A 27,469-nucleotide genomic window follows, 5' to 3' on the forward strand; every position below is an offset into this window, starting at 1 on the left:
CAGCATCCTTGGGAATGGCAGAAGGAGTGGCAGAACCGTTCTTGGTCTTTGATGAGGAGCCTTCAAGAGACTTTCCCTTAGTACCCTTCGAAGGGTGCTTCCTCTTTTTCCCTTTGCCTTGCCCAATAGCTAAAACAGGGGTAGAAGTTGGAGTAGGAGTAGTAGAGGTAACAACTGCTTTACCCTTAAGACCGGTTTCAGCGGTCTTCAAGAGTCCTTGAAGCTTGCTGAGGGTAACTTCCTCCTTGTTCATATGATATGTCATTCGAAAAAGATCATAACAAGAAGGCAAGGAGTGCAAAATGATGTCAATTGCCAACTCCTCGGGGATGTTAACATTCAGCTTCAGCAAACGGTCCACATACCTTTGCATCTTTTGCATGTGGCCCGTGACGGATTCACCGTCCTTCATGCGGGTAGTTATTATGGAGGAGATTATTTCATACCGCTCCTAACGAGCACTCTGATGGTACCTTTCCATCAGGTCTTGGTGCATCTCAAAAGGGTAGAAATCTTCATACGAATTTTGGAGCTCGGCTGTCATCGTGGCCATCATGATACATGTCACCTTAGTAGCATCTCTCTCATGAGTCCTAAATTCAGCGATCTCCTCAGGAGTAGCAGTAGACTCATCAAGTTCTTTTAACTCGTTATCGAGGACATATTCCTTGTCCTCGTAACAAGTAACCATCCTGATGTTCCTAATCCAATCCATGAAGTTGGAACCATCAAAGATGACCCTCCCACAAAGATTCATGAGAGAGAAAGAACCAGTTGGGTTAGAGCCTGAAGCATTAGTGTTGGAAGACATCTGAAAGAGGAAAGTAAGTTTAGATTAGATATTTAGGATCCTTAATAAGACACCCAAATGTAATATTAAGGCTAGGATCCAATCACAGTATATTACACTTAGAAGAGGGATGCCGTAATCTAAGTAATAATATATTTGAAAGTATGTGAATGACGATTCACCAATTTCCACCATGAAAACGAAATGATTTATTAGGTTTAATTGGATTTGAAATTCCTAGATTCTTTTGAGATTCATTGAACTTTTCAATGGTATGTTTCAATCTCGATTGTGCCCTTCAAGTTTTGTGACTAGGATGCCGAGGATCACAAAACAAGGTGTGAATAACCATGCTAATTCACTTGGTACTCTTAATATTATCACCTAATCAATGTGCCGGTTAACAACACACGCTCCATTGATCTATGACAAACATTAAGTCACCCTTCGTGATCCTTACTAGTCCTAGTTAGTGTGCCGGTTAACCACACACGCTCCACCAACGACTTGGTAAGGTACAAAGTGTGAATTCCATGGACTAGCACCATGTTCACATTTTCCTAAAATGACTAAGATTGGGAATTAAAAGAGTTTAGTTATTTTATAATATTCATTATACTTTTAATGAGGATTTAAAGTCATTGTTCTACCCGTTCGGCTAACGACCCTCCACCGATCAAGCAAGCGGTGGGTGAGAGTATACACCCATTAAGTCGCCATTTTATAGGCAACAAACTTATACCCACCTTATAGATCGGCTTCGTGAATGAGGCCTACTAACGGTAAAACGACTTATTCTTATACATATATATAATAATTAACCATTAATGTTATAAATAGTATAAGGGTTGAATTTTAACTATTAAAACTCTAAGGGTTGGAATTAAAGTTTATTAAAGTGTGTGAAACTTTACAAATTCCAAAACTTGAGGGCAAGTTTTGTAACTTTGCAAAACTCTTCATTTCATAACTTATGAATTAAAGGTTCATAAAAATGAAGACTCTTCATTTTCATGTAACTTATGTGTTTTAAGTGTGTGTTAAATGAAAGTGACCTTTGGTAATCCATAACTTGAGGACAAATTATGGACTCCATTAAAACACATAAATGATAAAGAATTAATCCTAAACAATTCAGCAAATAATTCCTATCATTTTCTAAATTCATAAGAACATGAACATGATCATCAAAAATTCAAGAATTATATGAACACATAAAATCATGGAATTTTGATATATGCTATTGTAAATGGATTAGAACAACCATTACACCAACTAAAATAAGTTTTATAACACCAAAACACTTTAGGGTAATGTTTCTAGTCCATTTCCAGCAGCAAAAGTCGAGAATCTGCACTCTTTCGATCCTACTCGTCGAGTGCATGAACTGACTCGTCGAGTAGGTTGAAGTTTGCCTTCGACTCGTCGAGTCCCCCCAATGGACTCGGCGAGTCCACCATGCAGACAGCAACGATTTCGACTTTTTTCACTATTTTGCATCAAGTATCAAACAAGCAAGCCTAGGCTCTGATACCACTGTTGGGTTTTGAGCAATCTAACACTTCCTAAGTGTGCATGCAACCCTAATAAACCTTGGATCTATGTTTGTTTAAATACATGAAAAATAATAATTTTCCAAGGTTTATAACCTATCTAACATGGCATGGGGAACATTTCAACATAAAAGAGTTAAAAGAGATTACATACCTTTTGGTGAGTTTGGTTCTAAGGAGTTTGAGGGCCAAGCACCAATAGTGTGAATGCCTCAAATGGAATCACAAACACCACAAACTCTTGGAAAACTTTGAGAGAGTATACACCTTGTATAAAATCGGCCACACATATGCACACACACACTAGTTCACTAGTTTTTTTCTTAGGCTCCATTTCATGCTCCATAAGCATGCTTATATAGTGTGCATGGTTAGGGTGAAACCCTAATAACCCATGTCAGGGTGAAACCCTAATAACCCATGTCTTTTCCTTTTCCAAGGATCCATGGGTTAAAAGCTCCATGGATCATCCATGGACTTCCACATAAGCCTAGCCCATTAACAAATGAGTATTAGCCCACACTATATAAAACAAATAGTCCATAATTTAATTAGTCTTCCTTTTAATCTCTAAATTAATTCATAATTAATTTAAGACTAAAACTAATTAAATAACGTAACTTCATATTAATATATTATAACTCATAATATATTAATAAACATATGTGTATAACTCTCATAAAATTATCCATAATAGTTTGGATGAGATGCAACCCAAATGGACCATGCCGGTCGGGTCAAGTATATACCAAATAAGTTATGGACTTAGACACCTTATCCAACACACTTTTGATCAGTATATTTTTTCTCCGGAACAGGAACATCGTCTTCCAGACCTGAAAATGGATATTGCATTGATCCGATCGTCTTCTCCGACCACCCCTCTATAAACCGTATAATTTCAGAAGATTGGTTTGTTCAATGGAGGTTCATCTTTGTTTCCAGGAACATCAATGATGTTAATCAGACAATGAAGCACCTAATAGAGCATCTGGTTGAACTGGGAAAATCCATAGAGAGAGAGACCTCTTGCATATTAAATTTTATTTTTAATAAGACAAAACATCATAAATGGTCTCTAGGGTGGTGAAATAACGGAAATACATTTAACGGACAAAAAATTGACCGAGGAGTGAGAAATAAAGACCAAATATCAAAAATTATGATAGCATAGGATCATGTGTGAGATTTTTTTAATTTAAAAACGGGATAATGACTTAAAAAGGTAACGAAGTTTCAAAAGTGTACAAAAAAGACCATTGTTGTTTTTTTTGTACACAAAATACCATTTTACCGGCTATTGTAGGTTATCCGGTTTTCAAATGTTCAAAAAATACCATTAATGTTACTATTTGTATACAGAATACCAACAAAATACACATGTGTTCAACTAAAACATTGTGGTAACCAGGTACTTCAGGTAAATGGGATGAGATGAACGTAATCAGCAAGTGCTTGTTTAATTTTTGTTGAAATTGTTGGAAAAGATCTTACTTCCACCGTATGATCAACCAAACAAGATTACAGGTGATGCTTCGGCTGATAAATTTTTCTTCAAATCGGTGATGAGAAGAGCGTAATCAGCAAGTGTTTGTTCGGCTGTTAGATAGGCTAAAGTAGAAGCATTCTTGTATGCCTCTTTCTGGCTTCCATATGGCATCGATTCACCATAATATCGATGCTAGATCAAATCACGCAGTTTTTGATAAAATTGTATTATTAAAGGTCTGCAAGTGAACAAATTAATGTAGAGTAGAGTGATTAAGGCTTTTACTTCGGGGAAGATGACCATGGCACCAAAACGAGGGGCGAGTTCCCAACCGAAGTCGGTGTTGGCAGCGAACCATTCGATGTCGCCTTCATTGCCGCAATAAAGGAAGATTGGGTCCAAACGACTAGGGCCTGGGCCCACCCAGTGATCGGAGTTGATGAGATAATGTTGTTGGAACTTGGGAAGATCATTAAAACTGAAATGATCAAGAGTCTGATCAAAGTATGGTGTCTCGTAAGTGTACTTTGGCTGAACAAGAATTTTTGGGTTTTGAGAAGCTGTGGGGATTTGTCGAGAAACGAAGGTGGCCGGTGAGATTCCGACGTTGATGAAAGTATGTAGATGATTAGGAGGAAGAATAAGAAAAAGGGTTTTGCCATGGTGGTGGAGGGGGGCGATGAACAACAGTAGTGGCCGAAGTGAAGTGGATGGTTCTTTATAAAAAGTAGCTAAATTTTCATTACATTCAAAGAAGGAAAAATGACTTAAAAATGTAACGAAGTTTCAAAAATGTACAAAAAAAGACCATTATTTTTTTTTATACACAAAATACCATTTTACCGGCTATTGTAGGTTACCCACAAGGTATTATTTGAACACATGTGTACTTCATTGGTATTTTGTGTATAAAAAATATATTTTAATGGTATTTTGAATACTAAAAATAAAATAATTGTATTTTTTGTACATTTTTGAAACTTCTTTATCTTTTTAATTCATTATCCCTTTAAAAACGAAACATCAAAATTTCTTGAAAACACTGTTGATATGTTTATCATAAATTCAATGTTTTAGTAGTTTATACTAAGGATATATTCGGGTATTTCCCCCAAATTTACCTGTCGCTAGACTCCTACCAAACACAGCAAACGCCAAACAGACGTAGTTGCAGGGCGACCGCAAAATTTACAGTTTCTTTGCGAGAAAATTTTGGGTTTGTTTCTTCTCCCTATAAATCTCGATCGTCTGTTTTTTTATCTGGTCAACGCAATCTCAACATTGTTTGAATCCTTTTGAGGTCTTTATCTAGGTTTGAATTTCTTAGCTCATTTTTTTTTCTTTCAATCGATTGTTCTTCTATTCAAGATTTCTTAGGAATCGCAAGTTGGATTTGTATGTGTTTAATATATATCTATGTGATTGATTCAACCTAGTTGTCTTTGATTTCGCAATTCGTTTCGTTATCCTTAAAAATGAATACTATTTTGATGAAGATAGATTTGTATGCAGCTCCTATTACTTTTAGGGTTCCTTAACTCCCTTCCTCTTGTTTCATGATTCATGAGTAATTGCATTAGGTAAAAAAAAAAAAAAAAAAAAAGTAATGGAAATGCCTTATTGCAATTTACATATTACTCTTTAGGGTTCCATTTATATGTTTCAAGAAGAAACAGATTTGCTAGGTTTAGATCATATTACTATATCCATGGATGGATAATTAGGTAATTTTACATTCATCTAGATACTTATAATCACTTTTTTTCTTATAGAAACTCCATAAATGATTCTCGTATTCTTTAAATTTTAAACATAAACAATGCGAAAATCATAATCATAATGAGTTTTTGTACTATTGACATCAATCAATGCATGTCAAACACTTATGTCATTAGTAAACTGTATATTGCAGGGGGAAGAAGATATGGATGTAAAACCTACAGTTGCCTTAAGGGCTATACTAGTTGGATGTATAGCTGCAGTTGCTAAGATAGCAGGAGCTGCAAAAGCTGCTGGTGGTGTAAAGCTTGGTGCAGCTGCGGTTGCAGTCACAGCTGCTGCTGGTGCCACCATGACAGGATCAAAGCAAGATGCTAACCAATCATCCAAATGAATGAAGTTTTGTTTTTGTACAATTAGGTTAGTAGGATGGATTTTTGAATAATCTAGTCAAGGTGTCTTTCCACCATACAATTCTAAAATGATTATAGTTCTCGGGTGAATTGGGAACTAAAATTTGTAGAATGTTAGTTTTACTTTGGTATAAACTATAAAGATGCATGAAGTTTTGTTTTTAAACTGTCATGGTTAAACAAATTGGGGTAAGATGATGTTTCTTTTTTGTCTTGGTGAAAGAAACCATATTCATGGAAGAAATGATAGGTGTTTATCTTGATCTTTGTTCTTTTTGATGTTATTACCTTTTTACCCCCACTTAAAGCTTCTATCCACATACAAACAAAAACTTTATGGCCTGTGTCGTTAACTTGTTGGGGGTACACCTTAGCAAATTGAATATTCAAATCAACATCGGTGGGTCCCTATTAGGCCTGGCAATGGAGCGGGTTTTGACCCTGATCCGATCCAAACCCTTAATAATCATACGGGTTTGGAGCATAGTTTTTGATCCGTTTACCCGTTAACGACCCGTACCTGCTAACTATTTTATTAAAATGGCCGGGTATGGATCATCACTGATCCGTTCCATTTATAACCCGCCTTATATAAATTTTAGAATTATACATTTATATTTTATACTGTCTAAATTTTACTTTAAATTACAATCGAAAGTCCAAAAGAAAAGGCCAAAAGCTAAACTATTTATACATATGACTCAAGGATTCAACTTCTAGACTTCCAGTCTTCTCCTAAGAATCATGATGTTATTTCATTTATATTTCATCATGTAATCACCAGTTTCATTTATAAATCAATAAATTCATTTATCAATTGGAAGAAAGTTTGTAATTGTTATTTTTTATCAATGTAGTTGATGGTCAAAAACCAATTGGAAGTAACTACAGTAATGATTTTAATTCCAATCGAAAGTCTTTAAGTACATAATGTGTTTTCTAAATCAACATTTGTTTTATTTAACAAATGTGATTTTATGATTTAAGTAAAATATGTTTGATTATTCAAAAAACCAAAGGGTTACGAGACGAGTTTGGATATCTGATGATTCGGTGGATAAGATATGGGTTGGATTATTCAAAACTCTGCGGGTTATGGATCGGGTTTTGAAATTTGTTAAAAGGGTTTGGATCAATGTTGATTCGCTTCAAAACATGCCCCATTGTCAGGTCTAGTCCCTATCTAATATTTGGCTACGATTCTATCAACTTTAACAAGTCATTGAAATGTACTGAATTTTCCAAAAGTTTGTAATTATGGCCTTTTAAAATCAATTTGTCACAGTTGTAGTTGAAGTACATGTTTCACGTCCATAAAGCCATTACAATGATTATTGTTATACTTAATTGGAACCAATACTTGTAAAATGATGTGAAGATTAAATTTTAAAATCTAAATTAATATAATAAACTTTAGCAATATGAAAATATAGTGACCAAATCATCATTACTCCAATTCTATATAGGAAGGTTTGGACTCGTTTGCAAATGAGAATCAGTGTTTTCTCATTAAAATAAGTCATATAATGGATGGGGATACTCATCCATATTTTTCAGAAAGCTTTGTATCTAATAGTAAAAGATTTCACATATCGATATGTTGTTCAGAAAGCTTTTACGCATCCCCCTCATCGTCCTGATAGTTCTATTCCTTTTCATTTGGCTTATCCAGCATGCCAAGATGATAACATTATAAAAATGTTTAATATTTTTTGCACCATTATCTTATCATTGACTTTTCGATCAGTATAGTAAATGGCCCAAACATACTGCTACCAACTTTCTTGGTTAGATTGGTGATATGTTAGTTGGTTTTCTTTGACACAAACTTGACAGCATTACTATAATACGACAAGATGGACAAAAATGGTTTTACATTTCCAAGTTTTTATTATATAGGTTATGGTTTAACAAGTTTCAAAGCACCTCGGATATACACTTACAGTGTTATGCATATAATTGGTGATAGTGATGTTAAATATTTCGTAAGTGTTGTTATTAGTTTCTCTTTGAAAGCAATGACATTTGTTGTTAATTATGTTAGTTTCTCTTTGAAGACTTGGCAGAGTACAGAACACCAGAAAGAGGAGGAAATGAGTATACTTTTTTGTGGAAAGAAAGGTAGGCATGCTGCTTATGATGAACATGTATACAAGGATGCAATGATTATAAAAGTTTGTTGATGTCGTAGGAAAATTATGAAGGTGGACTTCAATACGAATCATTTTTTAGCACAACCATTCCGATAAGGACAACTACAGGTCCTACTAATCTTGATGATGATCATGAACCTAAAACTTCTTAATAGTTTTTTTCAGGGGAATACGTTGCCAACTACTTAACAATGAAGATCATACCACTGAGAGAATTTTTTACACGTCTTTGATGCATATAAGAGCAATCTACAATCAAAAAATCCGAAATAACCTCATTTCAAAAATGATTAGTCATTTCAGAAGACAACAAAAAGTTTGGTCAAACTAAAATTCTCTATAACAATGTGGCCATTTTTGCGATCAACCCAAAAAACATATGAAGATAACTTTATGATAATAATTAAGGATCAAATTTATAATAAAAAATCAAGCACACTAGACGACTAAGAAATCAATGAACTTAGCATTGCAGCATGTTCCACAACATAAATCCAACACGAAAATAAACTCATCATAACACTAAAAAAAAACCACACTAGCATTTGCTCGACACCAACACAAAAAATGTTACAATCCTAAAGGATGCCAAGCAACAATTGCAAAAAAACGGCAATCCTAAAACATATACTTTTTAGTTTTTTTTTTTTTTAAATGTACCTTGAGATAATTTAACATGCCAAACTAAAACCAACAAAAACAACTCCCAACACAATGCCAAAAATAATCCAATCCAATCCAATCCAAATAGAATCAAATCAATCAAAATCTACTGTTGCTTGCACTCTGGAGGTTGTTCACCCTGTGCACCACCAGCAGCTCCACCCTTCTGCAGTTCATAAAATCAAATCTCCATAAAATCAAACAAAACTAATTTCACTATAAAAACACGTTTATGACTTTATCTTTACCTTGTGTCCAGATGACTGCAAGATTTCATCAAACAAAAAGCATTAATTAGTGCATGTTCTACAACTTGAAAGATAAAAGGATACTATTTATAAAGTTTAAGAAAATGTCACCTTCTTTTTGGGCTTGGTATCTTCTTCCTCATCCTCATCATCATCATCTTCCTCATCCTCTTCATCTTCTTCATCATCATCTTCTTCCTCATCTTCATCATCCTCATCATCAATACCTTCAAACTCATCATCTTGTGCAGCCTCACCCGTATACCACGAGACAGCATGCGGGATAATTTTGTCTCGTATAGTTGAACTGCACAACAATTAGTCAATTAGAATACATCTAAAAAGTCAACTTCCAACTTTAAATTTCACAAGTCAAACCAACAACAATAATAATAATACTCACCCAATGTCATAGTCTTGCTCCATTTGGTTTTGAAGTTCTTCAGCCTACAAAGAAAACTCAAAACAATTAAAACAAGAACTTAACAGCTTTAATATTTTAATCTTTAAGTGAAATTGAAATCTTAGTATTTACCACTTCTTCATCGATATCATCTTCATCTTCAGGCACTTGTGGGGGGCTAAAAAAGTTGAAAAAGCTTTCACAATTTTCAGTCTTTGTTATAGGTTTAGCATTCTTGGAACCCTTTTTAGGTTTCTTTTTTAGGATCTTTTGAGTCAAACATTTTCCAGGCAACCATTCAATGTCTGTCCCTATTGCTTTCTCTAATATAGGCTCATCATCATCAATCATATGGTATATTTTTGTCAAAACAGAGTTTTTAAAAAACGGGTTTGTATCAAAATAGAAGTCAAGCTTGAAACCCTTAGGATCATCAATTCGACACCACTTGATATCCTTTAGATACTTGAGAGCTTCTTCATCTCTCTCAGAAATCTTGTGGAAAACAATAAGATCAGTATCAGTAGACTCAATAAATAAAAATGTCTTTTAGTACAAAAGTTCAGGTTTTTAAAGGGTTTGTACCTCTTCTGCTAAAATTTCATGGGTCTTCATTGCGGTTACCCAGAAATTAGGCACACCCTTCTCTGAAAATATTGTTCAAAACTAGATTTTTAGAGAAACAAAATGACAATCTAACTACATTAAAACAATAAAATAAACTATCAAACCTTCTTTAGCTTTATCATCTGTCTGGTCCATTGAATCTTCACCCTTCACTCCATCAACCTCAGCAACACCATTCACTATATCATATCTCTGCAATTACAATATGAAATAACCTTTAATGTTGATTACCTATCTATTCAATCCAATTCAAAGAGAGAGAAAGAAGCTACATAGTCTATATCCAATCTATATCATAAAAAAGAAAAAATAATGATGAAATGATTGAATATGCAAGTTGTTGTATTCAAGTCTCTTCACCTTTGAATATAATGGTTCGTATAGTTTTTGGTATTTTGCTTCTAGGGCTGCTCTCTCTTCGAAAAACTTTGCCTCTAGTTCATCATGTTGAGCCTGTGGATTAGAAAAAGATAAAGTATTAATAGTGGTATAAGAGAAGTAAAAACATCCCACAACCCAAGACAATGAAGATGATGCAGTAAAATAAGAAGAATTACAATGACTAATCAAAGTGCAATACAATTAACTGGAATTGAGGAAATCGTTTAATTTAATCCATGTATGCTAAATTAAAATATCTACTGTTCAAAATAACCCCTGTTAGTATTTAAGATTTGACCATCTACAAAATAATATCTTATTTAACATAAACAAAAAAAATGATAAAGACTTGAAGCCTTATAATAAATTTTGTCAGTTTACAGGTAGATAGTTACAATAATAATAATAATAATCAAAACAGGTGGTAGGTAACTAACATTAAAGACTATATCAGTCCAACTTATATTCAATATACTAAGCCGTACTGCTTAATCAATCCTGCTTAACCAATTAAATGCTGACCACTTTCAAAACATTGTCTAGAATTTTTTTTTAAAAAAATGCAAGAAATATCATTCAAATTTGTTGATTTAAGTCTTCATTATGTTGACCTTTCAACTTTCAAGACAACCAGATAAGGATCACCTTTCCTCTGGATATCCATTCCGTTTAAAGTGCTTCTAAATATATGACTAACACATACATGCTACAATCAACAACTCTGCGACCATAACTTTTGATGATTTAAATCAAACAACTTTCGAAATAAGCACAAGCAAACTAAATACAGAATAACAAAATGATACAAGAACTTCAAACATTAATTACCCGACACCAATTAATCATAGTGGATCTTACAACATATGTATAAACAAATCTAATTAATAATCAATAACTTACTAATTATCTTTTACCTGAATGCCTTGCAGAGCCTCAACTCTCTTCCTGACTACCGGGGTCAAATTCTCAAGAACATCAGAGTGCTCTCCCGATAGGTTTTGTAGTTTATGCTGTAAACAAAAAGCATACATACATTCAGTATATTATATAATACAAATCATATAACGGTATATATATTTAAACGATAATCACCAACCTTCAGAGCGTTGACAAGCCCAGCACGATCTCCTGCACTAAGAGCTGCACGAGCGACCAAATATCGATTTTAAAAGTTTATAATTTATACAAATAAGTCCGCAAAAATCATGATTTAGGGTTCCAGGATGAGTAAATAAACGTACCTGCAGCAGCCGCCGCCGGTAGGGAGGCGCCGATATCGGACATGTCCAACGTTTCCTTCTTGTTGTTGCCCATGGCGGACGATTGTGCGTTAGGAATCCCTGAAGAAAACCCTAGAGAGGAGAAAGGAGGTGGAAGGGAAATAAAGGGAGGGAAAGCTGATGTCTGAGATAAATAGGTCTTTTTTTCGACCTAATAGAAGCGAATGTAATTCACGCGCGTGATTTGTAGCGTGAGGTGTTTCGGCCGATTACTTTTACCGAACGAAGCATGGCATCTTTGTGTTGAAGCGAATTACCGAATGTTTTTCTTTTTTTCACTTATCCTTTATATTTTGTAGTATATCTAATTGGAAAATATAATATCCGAATTCTTCCTTGAGTGTTTAAAAAGTAAATTGATATAACTTTTGGAATATGTGTCTTATCAATCTCGACTATCTAAATATGTTGATTTAAGTGTCTTGTTTCATGCAACGCTATCTCGAATCAAAGGATACAACTCAATATTAATCTTTAGTAATTAAGATACCAAAGTTGTCGAGATCATGATCCTTGGTAGGATTGTTTTTGAGTTTACAAAATCGATAAAGGGTAAAAAACATAAAGTGGCAACAAAATGTGTAAGGTAGGATCGGATTGGATCGGATCTCGATCTTACGATCATACCCCAAATATGATTATTTTACAATCTGACTTGTTTTTCGTACCTAGGATCCTAGGATCCCACGATCAGGATTGCGATTTGACAATCATAATAAAAACATTGACTTTTTTTTCACGAGTTTTTGGTGGATGAGTTCTAGAAATTTGAGTCGACATGATTTTTGAGCTCCTTCTCAATCTCATTTATATCATGTCTACTTCTTTGCTATGAATGATGTATTTGGAGGCTAATATTGGTGAATCGGTTAATATATGTAACACCCAATTCCTAATTAGGGTATTTGTTTGGTGCGTTTGCTGAGCGTCTATTGGAGTTTTACATGTTTTGAAGATTTTTAAGTTGTATCGTCTAAGTTCTGATTATGTTTTTTCACTCTTTTATTAGGGGTTTTATATTTCATAAGTGTAACATCCGTAGATTAGGGCTAATCAATTAAAACACAATAAGTGTCAAAGACGACTTTTTGATAGAAGATTATTTATAATGAATAATCTTAACTAAGTTGTAGTGATTGTGACAAGGTTTCCGAATATATAAAGAATGCCGAAATCTGAATTATAACGAAGAAGTTATGATTTGTCGAAGTTTCGCGACAGAACCGGCACGACGTTAAGTGACGTAAAATATGGATTTAAGATAGAGCGATATCTAGCCTTAGGGATCTTAACGAAAGTCATAGAGTTCGTTAAACCGAGAGCGTGCATAAAAAGAATGTCTAAATCTGACTTCGTATGAGGAAGTTATGATTTTTTTAAGTTTCAGCTTAGTAGTATGCAGCCAGAAACTCGAATTTGAGATCGAGTGATTTTTTGTCGAAACAATCTAAATGAAAATCAAAAATCTCGTTATTAGTAGTGCAACAATAAAAAGACAAGCGAAAACGGAGTTCTTGTGAAAGAGTTATGAATTTCTTACGGAGTTTTTCTGTCTCGGCATACTAAAAATAATATAATAAAAATATAATAAAAATAAAGTCAAAATTAGCCGACGAAGTCTAAATGAAAGTTGTATATTTTGTTTTTACCTGTGCGTCGGTATAAATAACGTCGAAAACTGAGTTCGTATGCAAAAGTTACGATTTCTGAACTTCGGGGTGCGAAACCCCAAAACTGTCAGAGACCACGACGTGAAAACAATGTTCACGATGTGAACTGACTTCTGACGCCTTATGGGGCCTGACATAACAAGTGGACGATGACGCATGCAATGACGTTCAAGCCCACGACGTGAAAACACTGTTCACGACGTGAAAATCGAAAAAAAAATCAGCCCTATAAATAGAATCGAAGGGCAGTCGGGTTTTGGTTGCTAATTCCATCACTCTCTCACTTCCGATATCCTCTCTAGCTGTCTTGAAGTACTCCTGAAACCTCGGTATCATCCCGAGACCCGAAGCGAGTCCCGAAGCCCGAAGATCCCGAGAAGAAAAGTGTTTTCGAGCCGAAAGTCTGCTTGCGAGAAGCCCGGTGTGAGAAGATATCTCAGTTTCACCGAATAAATACTACTCTTGGAGCCGTAGTGCTACCCGATCATCTTCTGATCAAGTGAGTGTATAATCCCTTTCATATACATGATTTTAATACAAGTATTGATGAATGTAATACATATATATATATATATATATATATATATATATATATATATATATATATATATATATTTATATATAATATGAGTGAGTGTGTAGTTACTTTCTTCTAACACATAGATATAAAATAATTGCTATGAAATACGTGTTATGTGTTTATACATTGTTTGCTTACTTGAGATGGATGTTGAATGAATGTTTTATATACAGGTTTTAAATTGTATATGTATTTTATATCTACGAATATGTCGGGTAAAACATTGGTAGATAAGTGATGTGGTATGAAAGATGTTACAGATAATCTTGGCGGATACACCTAATGTAGAGTGTCATAATCCTAGCAGATGCACTTAATTGTGAATGTCATAATCCTAGCAGATGCGCTTAATAGTGAATTTCATAATCCTAGCAGATGCGCTTAATAGTTAAATGACATAATCCTAACATATGTGCTTAATAGTGAATGACATAATCCTAGCAGATGCGCTTAATAATTAAATGACATAATCCTGGCAGATGAGCCTAATATTTGGGTTGATTGTTTGATGATTAAATATAATAATTATATTATTGTTGGTTGAAAACCATATATGCTCGTCAGGCTTCCAAGCCTAACCCACTAAGTTTTCTTTGTATTACATGTAATGGCACAAGAGTATAAGTCGGATGACTTGACAAGAGATTTTGGATTATAGACCAGTAGTTATAATATCTCTTGTAAGGTCTGTATTGTACTGTTTATACTTTTGGTCTGTATCGGAACATGACATCCCGATATTTTGTTATTTAATGAAAACACATTTCTTCAAGGAAAGTTTTGATAGATTCTTATCATATTTTGTTTTGGGAACAAATTCCACAATTGTTTTCTTTAAAAAGATTACTCTGATTTTAAAATGAAGCATAAACAAACCGGTCTTTTCTAGCCTTAAAATTGGGGATGTCACAGTTGGTATCAAAGTATTAGTTTAAGCGAACTAGAAATTTGTAGGATTTCTAGACTTAAACTTATAGTGCTAAGTGAAGTTTGTGAGATGTGTGTCTGTATATTTTTGACATGAGCACTAGTTTATTTTAGAAAAAAATGTCTAAAATGCTTTTATGTGCTAAATGTTATATGGTTATCATATATGATGTTATTTGTTCGGATCTACGATTTGTTGCCAACCGAATCTGGAAAACTTATGTGTTTAGGATTCTAAGCGTATGACTACGGTATTAGAACTAGCATGTAATCATTTGGAGTAATAAAGATGATTTGAATATCGATCGTGAATGAGGATCTAATTTTACATTATTCAGTGTATAGATCCAAAATGGTGAGAACGAGGAGTGGAGTTGGAAATGTTGGTGAAAACAGAAATCAAATACTTGTAATAGAACAAGTAGTTGTTGCAGCAGCAGCACCCGAGTTATGTATCTCAAATCATAAGTTATGTATCTCAAATCATCATACAAAATGTTATGTCAAAAATCATGTCTCGAAATATCAGAGTGTGACATCCCCAAAATCACGGCCAGAAAAGACCGATTTTGTTTATGCTTTATAAAAATAAGAGTACTTCATTTTATAAAAAGGTTGCGGAATTTGTTCCCAGAAAAACATGGTAAAAACGTTATTAAAACATTTTCGAAGAAACGTATTTATTTTATTTTAAAATGTTTGAGATGTCATCGTTAATACCGAAACATAAGCATAAACAGAACTTACAATAATTTACACTAGTGATCTACATCTCTTTTAAATCTCTCAGTGTAATCTCACTTCACTTCGTCACCTGTGATATACATAAACTGAGTGGGTCAGGTTGGGAAACCTGGTGAGTACATAGGGTTTTCAACCCACAATAATATAATTACTATGTTCAATCAAACAATCAACCCAATTATCCATCCCCATTATCTTCTTTACTCTTTAAGGATTTAACCTAAGAGTCATCTATCCTGCATTCGTTTATTCCGAAGTCCCTTACCTCCAGGGTTATAGGACTGACACTAAATCCATAGCTGCCAATGTTCGTTCATAAAGCACTATTTCCATAGCTGCTATAGTCTATTCATCGGGTACTAAATCCATAGCTACCAGTGTTTATCTAATAGGCACTAAGTCCATAGCTACCGATTCCTTAACAGGTACTAAATCCATAGCTACCGGTGTTTGTCCAATAGGCACTAAGTCCATAGTTGCCGATGTTTATTAGTTAGGCACTAAGTCTATAGTTGCTAATGTTTACTCACATCATCTTTTATCTCTCACCATTCATCTACCCGTATCATACCCAACATATTTGTGTATATAAAATACGTATACGGTTTAAATCATTTAAAACATGTATAAAAACGTTCATCCAACATAGACAGCAAGTATACAGATAATATGCACACATAGCACGTAGTTTATATAAAATACTTCATATCTATGTGTAAGATGAAAGTAACTATGCACTCACTTGAGAAGGTGGTGACTCGGTACTTGGACAGCGCTCCGGTTACTTTAAAATAATTTCCTTTGATGAAACCTAATATTATCACCACTAGATTTTAGTCTAATATTACCGTCACTAATTATTAGTCTTATTATTATTATTATATTAGCGTTTAAACAATACTTTCCAACTACTATGTACAGATAGGCCCAGACATAAAACACCGGAGGGCAGGACCATTTTGGCGTATAGCACTTCTGAAATCCAACAACCCTGTGCGGCCCTTTAAACCAGATTCCCCGTACCGCGAGTAGTTAAAAGATATTATAATGACACTTATATAAGTCATAATAATAGCTCAAATATTTATTATAAATTTATAATAACAATACTAATTTTAAATATAAACTATATTTAAAATAGGGTAAGCATAACTTACTTTCAAGGGGATTTTAGCTAGGAGTCGGGCTCTGCAGGGGCAGAACTTCGTCGCTGAATCTTTCTAAGAAAGATTCGTGCAGCGCTTCAGCGCTCACCTTACTATACTAAAACTACAGAAAGAGAAGTCGAATCACGAGAGACCGAAATGCTCGGGGATAAGGAGAGAAAGACTCTTGAATCAAGAGAATGGTGCAAGAAATATGAGAGCCCAAGGCTCTTATTTATACTAATTGAATTTTCAAAAACTACCCTCCATAATTACTTAATGACCTTTTAGTTATATAAACAACTAAACACCCCTCTATAATACTATTTTAAATGGATTTAATGATATTTGTACTAAACTAATGTCGAAAGAACTCAACATTAGTCTTATAATGACCGCATCGTCGATACCTTTCTAATGATATATACATATGTATATATATGTGTACGTATACATGATTTATACTTTATTTTAATACGTAAATATGCTATTATAATTTGTAACTCGTTCATACGAACTTCGTTTTTGACGTTCTTTATATCCACGCGTAGGTGGAGACGTACTCTACAACTTTCGTTTAGACTCCGTCGGCTAATTTTGACTTTATTTTTAAAGTTATATTTTTAACAGGCCGGGACAGGATTGGTCCGTTAAAATCTCATAACTTCTTTATTCGATGTCCATTTTCGTCTGTCTTTTTATCGTTATGCTACTAATAACGAGATCTTCGATTCTTGTTTAGGTTGTGTCGGCTAAAAATCAATCGATCTAAAATTCGAATTTCGGGCTGTACACCGCTAATCCGAAACTTCGAAAAATCATAACTTCTTCATACGAAGTCAGATTTGGGCGTTCTTTTTATCGGTGTTCTTAGTTTAACATATTATACGACTTTCGTTTAGAGCGCTAAGGCTAAATATCTCTCTATCATAAATTTACTATGTTACGCTTCCCGGCGCCGTGCCGGTTCCGACGCGAAACTTCGACGAGTCATAACTTCTTCGTTATAACTCAGATTTCGGCGTTCTTTATATGTACGGAAACCTTGTGACATATTCTACAACTTGGTTAAGATTATTTATTCTAAATAATCTTTTTGTCGAAAAGTTGTTTTTGACCCCTATTGCCTTTAAATTGACTAGCCCGGATATGTGGGCGTTACACAGAGTCTAAAACATCCCAGGCTGCATGAATGGTGTGTGCACTGCAATCATCCTGAGTTATTCCATTTGCTACCGGAAGTACCTGAAACCAAAACTGAAAAATGTAAGCACGAAGCTTAGTGAGTATCTCCAAACTACCACATATCATGTAACGCCTGTGTTTATGGGTTTGTCATTAATGTTGATATAATAGTCTAGGTTAACCTTTGTAACCCGTTTTGAAATAATAGAAGTGTATTATTTGAGTATTATGTGTTATGTGCTTAATTGTGTGTCTTAATTTAATTAAGAATAAAAATAAGTGTTAGAATGAAATGTTAGATAAAGCCGATATTCTGCATCTCATTATTAGCAGAGTATGTTTCTTAGGATATGGATACAGTAAAGTGTATTTCTTTATGTGTTAGCATGTTAGATGATTGTATGTGTTTAGCGGGCGGGGCCCGGAGACAAGCGGTGCCTAAGAGAGACAAATCTGTATACCGAGCGGGGCTCGATGCCAGGCGGGACCTGATGTCGGGTGAGGCCCGATGATGGAGTATTAAATTAATGGTTTGACAATTATGGTTTTAGCATTAAATTAAAAACGAAATTTTTGGTCATGATTTTTGGGATGTTACACAGTTAAAACAAGTTAGTTTCTTTCTTATGTGCAAGAAATAAGAAGTTGTCAATATGTGAACACGGATAAGAGGTAGTTACCCTCCGTAGTCATTTTCCCTTTGAGTTACCGGTTAAAACATATATTAGCCGGTAATATTGGTATAATTAAACAGTTAAAACAAGTTAGTTGTTTTATTATATACAAAAAAGAAGAAGTTGCTAATATATGAACACGAATAAGAGCTACTTACCTTCCTAAATCATTATCTCTATAATTAGATACCACATATTTAATCTAATATAATAAATGAAAGTTTTTTGCCACATATCCTTTTCTTATTCATTTGGACACATGACATTTTCTAGATTTTTTAAATTTTATATTTTCCATTTGTCATTTTATTGCATTTTTCATTTTATTAATTTAAAATTTCACATTTAATGTGTAAGGTAATATATATGTTAAATATTTATTAGAAAGAATTTATATATGTAATATAATCAATACATTAAAGTCTTATTAATTTTAATAATTCAAATTTTTCTCATTTTTCTTAAAATTCAAAATTTTCAAATTGTTAAAATTATATATATATATATATATATATATATATATATATATTTTAATTAAACACATGTAATACATGTATCTGACACCTACTATTGTATTATATCGAAAACATTTATTAGCGTTATTGGTTTGGTTCAGTATTCACTTTTGGATGAAAGAGAATGGAGGTAACGGGTTAGCCAAACCCAAGACGTTCCACCCAAAAAAAAACACAATACCATCCACCATGTGATCGTGATCTGGATCATACCGTCGGTACCTTCTTCAAACCCCCCTCCGCCCGCCCGACTCTAGATATGACCATACGTGGGAATTAAAAAAAATTTAAAAGGAAGAAGCGGGTCGGCCAGACCAACGTCGTCTAAATAGCTAATAGCGACGTGTCGGCACATGCGGTAAACTTTTAAAACATGGAAATCGAGGGCAAAAGTGGCTCCAAAATCCGGCTCGAAGAAGGCTCTGAAACCTTCGATTTCGGAAGAGAATTGGGGTTTATTTCCAGTGATCGAGCAATTTCTCGTCACCATATTTCTTTCAAACTCCACGAAGATCGAACCAGGGTTTATTTCGAAGTTAAAGGGAAAAACCCCGTCTGGGTACGCGACCGTAGAAACGATGAAATTAGGGTTTACAAACGTTCGGAAGGAGGTGAAATTAAGAATGGAGATTCGTTTTGTGTGGCTTCGAAGAATCCTGTTTGGTTTAACGTGAAGAGAATCGCAAGCGAAAACGAAGACGATAGTGAATCGAAGAGCGAACTCAGTCTTGACGAAGCATTCGCAGAGACTTCGGGGATTGAATACGATGAAGTCGAGACCGGTGATATTTCACATATCGATCCTGTTAAAGGTGCGTTCGTTACTGTGGTTTCCGTTGGTAAAATAACACTTTGTAGACATGTAATTAACAATTTGTGGATTTCATCTAGGGTTTTTAATTGCAGTTTGCAATAGAATTAGGCATCCAGACTTGCAATATCATAACGCTCGTATCAATCATCCATTTAGAAAACATTACCCATTGCTCAATGATTTGCGTTTTGGAACATCAAATTATATCATTTTTATAGATAACCAGAATTTCACATTTAATTATTTGATTATCTTTATTGTCTGATTCTACAAGTCGTGACAAGAACATTCATAATCAAGCAATTATAGTTTCATGCAAAATTCCTCTACGAATGTTCGATTTCTCTTGCTTCTATTGATTAATTTCGTTTGGTGATGAAATGTAGAGTTTGGTTTTGTTGTTGTGGGACATGAATTTGATCGCTACCCAATGAAAATGCTCAGCGATATAAGTAATTGGGATTGGTTTCTTGAAGAACCTAAACAAGAGAGCGATGAAGAGGAAGTTAATGTGAGAAAAAGGAAGAAGAGTACAAGAAAAAGGAGAAAGAAGAGTGGAGAGGATGACGATGATGAAGTGTGGACGGGTGAGAGTGAAGAAGATGCTGAAATTATCAAGAAAATGAAAAATGCCCCAAAACCCAAGTACTCAACTAGATCAAAGGAGCAAAAGCAAGACAAGAAGGGTGCAAGTACAAGTAAAAGTGCCATGTATACTACAAAAAAGTATGCAAAGGATGATTATGGCGATGATGATGTTGATGAAGATGAAGATGAAGAAGATGAAACATTGGGTGGATTCATAGTTGATGATGGGGATATAGGAGAAGAAAATGTTGAAGATAACGAAGAGGAAGAATTTGAAGATGATGAAGATGAAGATGAGTAGTTGTTGATATAGAGCCACTTTTGGTGTTTTTATCTTTTTGTTTGATTATGTTGTAGGATGTATAAAATGATCCGAAGAATATTGTGTTTTGGAATGTACACAAGCTTGATACTTTTTTGATTGTTTGGATGCTTTTGTGATCTTTAATTGGTGTTCAAATAAGCATTTTTTTTCAGCTTGAAAAACTTGTTCGTAGGTTTTAAGTTCGAAACTTAAGTCCAATAATTCATTTTTATGGATTAGTATTTGTTTGATGTATAAAATAATTGTTGAAGTAAAAGCGTTTGCTAAAGATTAAATAATGAGCTAGATAGAAAATTGAAATGACATAAAAATACATATAATGATTATAATGATATGTAGCATGAAATATTCGTATAAAAGTATGTGTTGGAAAACTGATTAAAGAAAATTCCATGGACTTATTCCATGGACTTATTATGAGCCATATCGATAAGGGGTGTCATTAGCACCCAAATTTTTGGTTCAAAACCATTATTTTTGTAAAAAACCCAAATTGAATGAAAATCTGACATGTGGGAAAAAAAAAAAACATTCATTTATTAGAGTAGATTACAAAATTTCTTATCTTACGTTTTCATTTTCTAATATATATATATATATATATATATATATATACACACTAGCAGTGTACCCGCGCAAAGCGGTGGGGCATGTAAATTCTTTCGGTGATATGTTTCCTCTATAAAAATGTTATGTTACAAAAGAAAGTACATGTCGAAGACAAAATAATCAAACTATGGTGTTATTTGGGAGATGAAGTCATTTTTTGTTCATGGACGGTGGACTTTATAGCAAAGGAGGGAACAAAGAGGTATATGCGATTGAAGGGATATTTGAATCAACATGCTAAATTTAAGGATATCAAAAAGGGTTTAAAATTTGAATGAATCCGGGATTTGATGTAATCATATCAAATTGTTGAGAAATATAAGGAAATTTGATGATAAACATTTGAATTCAAAATTTGGTTAAAATTTAATATTATTTTATTAATGGTTACTTGTACTATCAGCTTCATCATTTGAACGTATTAAAAAAATATTATTATTATAATCAATTTATTTATAGAAATAGTTAGATTTCTTTTATAAGATGGTAAATATATATATATATATATATATATATATATATATATATATATATGAAAATCTTTTTTTTATAAGAGCGCGTATGGCGCGTGTAAAGAGGTTTTAGGAGGGCATGTTTCACCGAATCCATTGTCGCCCTTCCTTCAAATAACGTCTCCATTCATCAACCGGTGTATCTTGTGGCACCTTTACTCGAGACGACGACGTCTTTTCCTTATTTTGTTTCCTTCCCTTGCTCATAACAACAAAGCCTCAAAGTCCTAAAACTAAATGATTCTATGTTCATATAGTATATACTCATTCAAATTAATTATTACTTTATTATAAATAATTATTAAATAAATAAGATTATATTTATAATAAATATATCAAGATCACGAACATATTTGATTACTATATTTTATAAATTATATATTATCATGTTGAAGTGTTTAATATATATTTAATTTTATTAATGGATCCGATAAACAATATTAAACTTTATATTTACAACTAATTAATATAAATTAGTATATAATATGATATTACAAATATTAAATATTGTATTTAAATTATAATTAATAGACAAAAATAAATTAAAAAATATATAAAATAAAACTAAGTGAGACACGAACGCATCCATTTTTTGAATTTTTTGAGATATGAAGTAGGGGTTGGGTTGGAGATGCCTAGGGGATTAACTCGAAATTTCTGGGTTTTGCGAGGCTAAAATGAAGATCACCGCCAAAAACATTGCCTCACCTTAAGCCTCATTTCGTTGGAAAAATGTGAAATGTGATCGTCTAAAACCCTCATTGGCGCCGGAGGCTCGTTGATTCGGTGTCATATAAATCAAATTCTCAAAGCTTTCCACTCCACCTCCGGCATTCCCATTCCCATCGCTGTTGAAGTTTCAAAGCTCGGTGAATTTGCCACAAAGCGAGGCCAAAACTTTTATCGTCGGAGGCGTTTTTTTTATCCATGCGGGCTTCCTTCTTTCAGATTCTTTCTCCCTGAAGGTATGTACGAAATTCTATCTGATCGTATGCATGGAAGACTGAATACGCATCAGAATAAATAATCTCCGTTATCATTACAAAATTTACCGAAATTACTGAGATATGAACAGATATGACGTCAGATTTCTTCAACGAAGTAGCCCTTGATTAACTGATGTTCGATCGGGGAGAAATCCATATGACAAGTTTTATTTGTACACTTGGATCTAGCTTCAATAACTGGATTCTAATGCTTCTCTTTGATATTTTCGCGCTCCACTATTCAGACTTGTTGTATTTCCCTTGTAAATGGAGTAATAGACTGATCTTTATACTTAAGGGTGTTAGGGTTCAAATTAGCACGAAACTTGTCTTCAACTAAGCTATGTATGTTGAGTTTTTGAAATAGAACTGCAGATGTTAGTCCAATATCATATTATTTCACATTCATATTTCTAAAACTATGCTTTGACAACTCCATTCCTATCAATATACAATAATGCTCACAGATTTTATCAGAAATCATATATAATTACTACAAAATTATATCCCACTCTCGTCTATAAAAGCTGGTTTCCAACATCTCTGCTGGCATTTCTTTTTCTTAGGAGAAGACTCGTCATCAATCGATCTTGTATCATGCATGTTTCATATTATGTTCATAATGCACTCTCAAAAGTCAGAACAAAGGAACATGAGTTGTCTCCCAATTTTGATCAAGAATCGAATCAAAATCCTCTGGTTGGCGATCATCAAGAACAGTATATGAATCATCCATGAATGATGGTGGAAAGGGAGGAAGCTCATCAAGTTGCATTTCAATTTCATCTTCTTGATGATGTTTGATCAATGGAATGTTCCCATTAAGATCTGAACTACACAAACCCTCTTGATCTTGCTCATTGCTTCCAGGAACCTGAATTTTGTTATTTTTAAGGTTAGCAGCAATAATAGTATGACCAGAGGAGTTGCCATGAAGAAGAAGCTTCTTTTTCTTGTTGGAGTTCCAGAAGTTTTTGATTGCACTATCTGTTCTTCCTGGCAAGTGTTTCGCTATCTGTGCCCATCTTTTTTATAACAAATAACAAAAGAAATCAATATCTTCAAAAAAAAATTAATCAAAAGATATGTAAAAAAAAGAATTTATCTTGTTAATTACTTATTTCCCAAGGTTTTGTGTAGATCAATTATGAGCATGGCTTCTTGAGAAGTAAATTTTCCTCGTTTTACACCTGGTCTTAGATAATTAATCCATCTTAGTCTACAACTCTTTCCACATCTTTGTAACCCTGCTCCAAATCAAGTCAAATATGTTAGTGATTAAATTTATAAAATATAACACATCAATTAATTTAAAGAATAATAAAAAGAAAGACCAGCAAGTTTAGGAACTGAGCTCCAACAACCATGGCTTCCATGTGTAGTAATATAACTGATAAGCTTCTCATCCTCATCTGGTGACCACAACCCTCGTTTTATCTTCTGTTTATGTTGCCCTCCACCCATTGCTCATTCACAAACAAATAATTCTTGTAATCTTCTAAATATAACACCTTTTGATCATATCGTTATCATATATAGAAACATGATAACATCATAAATCAAATTTTGTAGTTGACAAATGAAATACATAAAGTAGGAGAGTGGGTAGGGGACCTGGTTGTTACTTGTTACTGTTTGATTGGTCGTGTCTCGTGACTTTGATCAACTTATTTTTTTTTTTACCATTTGAGTATTGTACGTACTCTAGACATGAAATTTTAGAACTAAAAAGGGTTCTTAAAATTATTAATGAAGTAACATGGAAACAATTAATGATAATAAGGCAACATCAACAGGTGTCTACAGTTAATGTGTACAACATACGACTTTTGTTACGCTAAGTATGGTAATTAATGCAGTGTTGCTGTTTTAAGATATAAAAGGAGGAATCAAAGTCTCATCAAGTGACATGTATGTAGTAGAATTTGGTGATGTGTCGTTTTCAGTAACATTCCTTTGATGAAATCTTGGTTCCTCTCATTCATGTATATGAGAAAAATGGTTGAAATTCGGTATTCAAATGCTTATATGCAAATGTTGATTTGGACACCTGTCTGTCTGAAGTCTACTAATATAATGTTGATGATTAAGATGAAGTACAATGGGCCAATGAACTCCTTCGCTTTCAGGTACTCTTTAAATGCTAACATTATCCTAAAATAATGCAAATTGAATCTTTACCAAAAACACACACAAATGCATTTCTACATCCCAATTAATACCATTTCCAACTCCAAATATGTGTTGTGAATCATATTATAACATAAAATATGGTTTTATATGCTCATTAACATCAAATTTGGTGTTAAAGGTTAATGTGTTTAATGTTGGTTAAAGTTTAAGTTTATAGATTTCTAGTTTATTTTAATTGTTTGAGGCCGAGTGTCTATATTTCCAGTAATTTAGTTTTATAGTATAATATTTATATAAATGAATATGTGGTATTAATTTATTTAAATATGTTATAGATGTATATTTTATTTAATACTTTTTTTTAATAATATAACAGTTAGTTCCAATTAATTACATACAAATGATTTCTTTGGCTAAATTTTTTTTATAATATAATCTATAAAGTTATTTTGACCAAAAGATGTAAGAAAACTTTGTAAAAAGCCAATAACTATAAGTTAAAAAAAGTATACATGAAATATAGTTTTTGGTATAATAAATGATGTAATTGGTTGGTCAATAAAATCAATAACCGAATAACTGGTTATAGGATCTAGACATTTTAACCGTTTTATTAAACTTTATTCAACAAAACTTATTAAGTAATAAAATTGTTAACAACTTTTTTCTCCAATCAAATTCATATATATTTATTTATTTGACTATAACATACAAAACGAAAAAGACTATGAAAATTACACCATGCCTAAATGTCTGTCAAACTCGCCAAAATGTATTGAGTGTCAAACTTGTCAACACTTATAACATATAAACGTAATGAAATTTTTGTTTATGTTGTCCCCCACACTTATTGACCAAATAATGTTATATTCTTGTAAATATAAGACATTTTGATATCATGTATATATATGCAATGATGATAGCATCAAATTGTCTGAAAATCAAATACAAATATGAAATAAATATGTAGGGGTGTCTAATGGAAGAGATGAAGTAAGGGTGCCTTGAGGAGGCAGGGGGATGGTAGTTATGGGTCCTACTTTAGCAAGGTATTAAATCTTGATTGTGCTTGTGTGCCACTTTGATTAGTTAGTTCTAGCTTTTGTAAAGTAAACTTCTTTCCCTTTTGAGTATTGCAATTTAGAAATGAAATTTGAGACACATTATCAATGATTTATGATGCTTGTAATGGAAGATAGAAAGATTTATGAAACTCATGAAGTAACATGGAAACAATTATTGGGATTAAAGTAACATGGGTCAAACAATTGATGTAGGAAACATACAACTTTTATTGCGTCTAGTGTGGTTTTAATGCATAATGCATTATTGACGTTATCATATATAAAAGGAAGAATCAAAGTCTCATCAGCTCACATAGATAGTAGATTTTGGTAATGTGTCGTTTCCAATATTTTTCTTCGTCAAATCTTGGTTCCTCACTTTTATTTGGGTAGGAGAAAATACATTGTTATTTAGAGCTAAAAAAAACTCATTTAGAATTCAAAGATATAAGTGTTTTGAGTAGTTTAGAGCTAAAAAAAACTCATTTAGAATTCAAAGATATAAGTGTTTTGAGTAGGCTAATGTGAACTCCGCCCAATAGTTAGGATTTATGGTTATAAGTATTTGTAGCTAGGATTCAATGTAAAATAGGTTTGAAAACACTTAAGAGTAATAAAAGCGTTATCTAGTTTCTACATCTTAATTATCTATTCGTTTTATTGTTTATTCTCTTGCTTATTTAACATTCTATTTATTTGTTGGCTTAAACAATTGAGTTGTAACAGAACTTTAACTGTTATATACATGTATTTGTTGGTTGTTTGAACAAATGAGCTATAGATCCATTTATTTTAATTGTAATGTATAACATATTTGTATGGATTGTTGTCTATATAATAACAGATTATTATTTACAATATAATTTTTCTAATTATATTTAATTTATTTTTGGCCTTTCATATGATCATTATATGATTTATATGATACTAGTGGGTGTGCCCGTGGAGAAGCACATGTCATTTTTTATTTGTTTGTGATGCCGATGGTGTTTGTAAACAAATTAAATAAAGTACACTGTTATTTCTTGCATTTTATCCTTTACTTTTTCCCTTATATTTTCAAATGTTTTCGTTTTTTCTCAAATATCTTTTAAGCATCAAACACCCATACAACATTTTATCTGGAACCTAATGGGAAATAAAAAGTAATGGATCTTCAAGATCTGGATTCAAAAATGTTTGGCAATTCACTATCATCAAAAAAATGTCACAATTGTTGAAGTGGGGCAAATCATTAATGTAACAGTTTTGGATGAGAGTGTTGCAAAATTTGAAGTTG

At 33.2% G+C, this 27,469-nt stretch overlaps 4 protein-coding genes and 1 long non-coding RNA gene across 7 annotated transcripts; 2 read left to right on the forward strand and 3 right to left on the reverse strand.

Annotated features, from left to right (window-relative positions):
- Positions 1 to 4,893: 4,893 nt before the first annotated feature.
- On the forward strand, positions 4,894 to 6,130 carry LOC145048966 (uncharacterized). Of its 3 annotated transcripts, none has more exons than XM_078997634.1 (2): positions 4,894 to 5,144; positions 5,745 to 6,130. In XM_078997634.1, exon 2 carries the CDS (start codon positions 5,757 to 5,759, stop codon positions 5,943 to 5,945), a length of 189 nt encoding a protein of 62 aa, XP_078853760.1. In that variant the 5' UTR covers positions 4,894 to 5,144; positions 5,745 to 5,756; the 3' UTR covers positions 5,946 to 6,130. The 3 variants fall into 3 exon arrangements, with proteins under 3 accessions (XP_078853760.1, XP_078853751.1, XP_078853769.1); XM_078997625.1 differs by having other exon boundaries at positions 4,906 to 5,048; XM_078997643.1 differs by lacking the exon at positions 4,894 to 5,144 and adding an exon at positions 5,152 to 5,227.
- Positions 6,131 to 8,640: 2,510 nt separating this feature from the next.
- On the reverse strand, positions 8,641 to 11,839 carry LOC145030776 (nucleosome assembly protein 1;4-like). The gene is made up of 11 exons (XM_078979194.1): positions 11,681 to 11,839; positions 11,536 to 11,579; positions 11,354 to 11,449; positions 10,419 to 10,511; positions 10,163 to 10,250; positions 10,017 to 10,078; positions 9,564 to 9,926; positions 9,432 to 9,475; positions 9,140 to 9,335; positions 9,029 to 9,043; positions 8,641 to 8,946 (listed from the first exon to the last, which is right to left on the reverse strand). The coding sequence occupies exons 1-11, from the start codon at positions 11,751 to 11,753 to the stop codon at positions 8,887 to 8,889; spliced, it is 1,134 nt and encodes a 377-aa protein (XP_078835320.1). The 5' UTR covers positions 11,754 to 11,839; the 3' UTR covers positions 8,641 to 8,886.
- Positions 11,840 to 15,642: 3,803 nt separating this feature from the next.
- LOC145048981 (uncharacterized) lies at positions 15,643 to 16,974 on the reverse strand. Its single transcript, XR_013683121.1, has 3 exons — positions 16,798 to 16,974; positions 16,383 to 16,451; positions 15,643 to 15,710 (listed from the first exon to the last, which is right to left on the reverse strand). It is a non-coding gene; the product is annotated as an uncharacterized LOC145048981 (long non-coding RNA).
- A 2,321-nt stretch (positions 16,975 to 19,295) lies between these two features.
- LOC145030786 (SMAD/FHA domain-containing protein) lies at positions 19,296 to 20,975 on the forward strand. Its single transcript, XM_078979203.1, has 2 exons — positions 19,296 to 19,971; positions 20,360 to 20,975. The coding sequence occupies exons 1-2, from the start codon at positions 19,533 to 19,535 to the stop codon at positions 20,860 to 20,862; spliced, it is 942 nt and encodes a 313-aa protein (XP_078835329.1). The 5' UTR covers positions 19,296 to 19,532; the 3' UTR covers positions 20,863 to 20,975.
- A 2,405-nt stretch (positions 20,976 to 23,380) lies between these two features.
- LOC145048985 (transcription factor MYB86-like) lies at positions 23,381 to 24,482 on the reverse strand. Its single transcript, XM_078997664.1, has 3 exons — positions 24,328 to 24,482; positions 24,111 to 24,240; positions 23,381 to 24,018 (listed from the first exon to the last, which is right to left on the reverse strand). Exons 1-3 carry the CDS (start codon positions 24,455 to 24,457, stop codon positions 23,631 to 23,633), a joined length of 648 nt encoding a protein of 215 aa, XP_078853790.1. The 5' UTR covers positions 24,458 to 24,482; the 3' UTR covers positions 23,381 to 23,630.
- Positions 24,483 to 27,469: the final 2,987 nt, after the last annotated feature.

Source organism: Lactuca saligna, chromosome 1, assembly GCF_052625555.1.
Source record: "Lactuca saligna cultivar CGN05327 chromosome 1, ASM5262555v1, whole genome shotgun sequence".
Classification (NCBI taxonomy): Eukaryota; Viridiplantae; Streptophyta; class Magnoliopsida; order Asterales; family Asteraceae; genus Lactuca; species Lactuca saligna.

Bases quoted from the DNA above. Each gene is read 5' to 3' on its own strand.
- LOC145048966 (XM_078997634.1), top strand. From the start codon at position 5,757: ATGGATGTAAAACCTACAGTTGCCTTAAGGGCTATACTAGTTGGATGT.
- LOC145030776 (XM_078979194.1), bottom strand. From the start codon at position 11,753: ATGGGCAACAACAAGAAGGAAACGTTGGACATGTCCGATATCGGCGCC. The intron at 11,450-11,535 runs GTTGGTGATTAT...TTTTGTTTACAG, and splicing joins GGCTTGTCAACGCTCTGAAG to CATAAACTACAAAACCTATC. The intron at 9,927-10,016 runs GTACAAACCCTT...GTTTTCCACAAG, and splicing joins ATGAAATTTTAGCAGAAGAG to ATTTCTGAGAGAGATGAAGA.
- LOC145030786 (XM_078979203.1), top strand. From the start codon at position 19,533: ATGGAAATCGAGGGCAAAAGTGGCTCCAAAATCCGGCTCGAAGAAGGC. The intron at 19,972-20,359 runs GTGCGTTCGTTA...GATGAAATGTAG, and splicing joins ACATATCGATCCTGTTAAAG to AGTTTGGTTTTGTTGTTGTG.
- LOC145048985 (XM_078997664.1), bottom strand. From the start codon at position 24,457: ATGGGTGGAGGGCAACATAAACAGAAGATAAAACGAGGGTTGTGGTCA. The intron at 24,241-24,327 runs GTCTTTCTTTTT...GATTTGGAGCAG, and splicing joins CTCAGTTCCTAAACTTGCTG to GGTTACAAAGATGTGGAAAG. The intron at 24,019-24,110 runs GTAATTAACAAG...GTTATAAAAAAG, and splicing joins CACAAAACCTTGGGAAATAA to ATGGGCACAGATAGCGAAAC.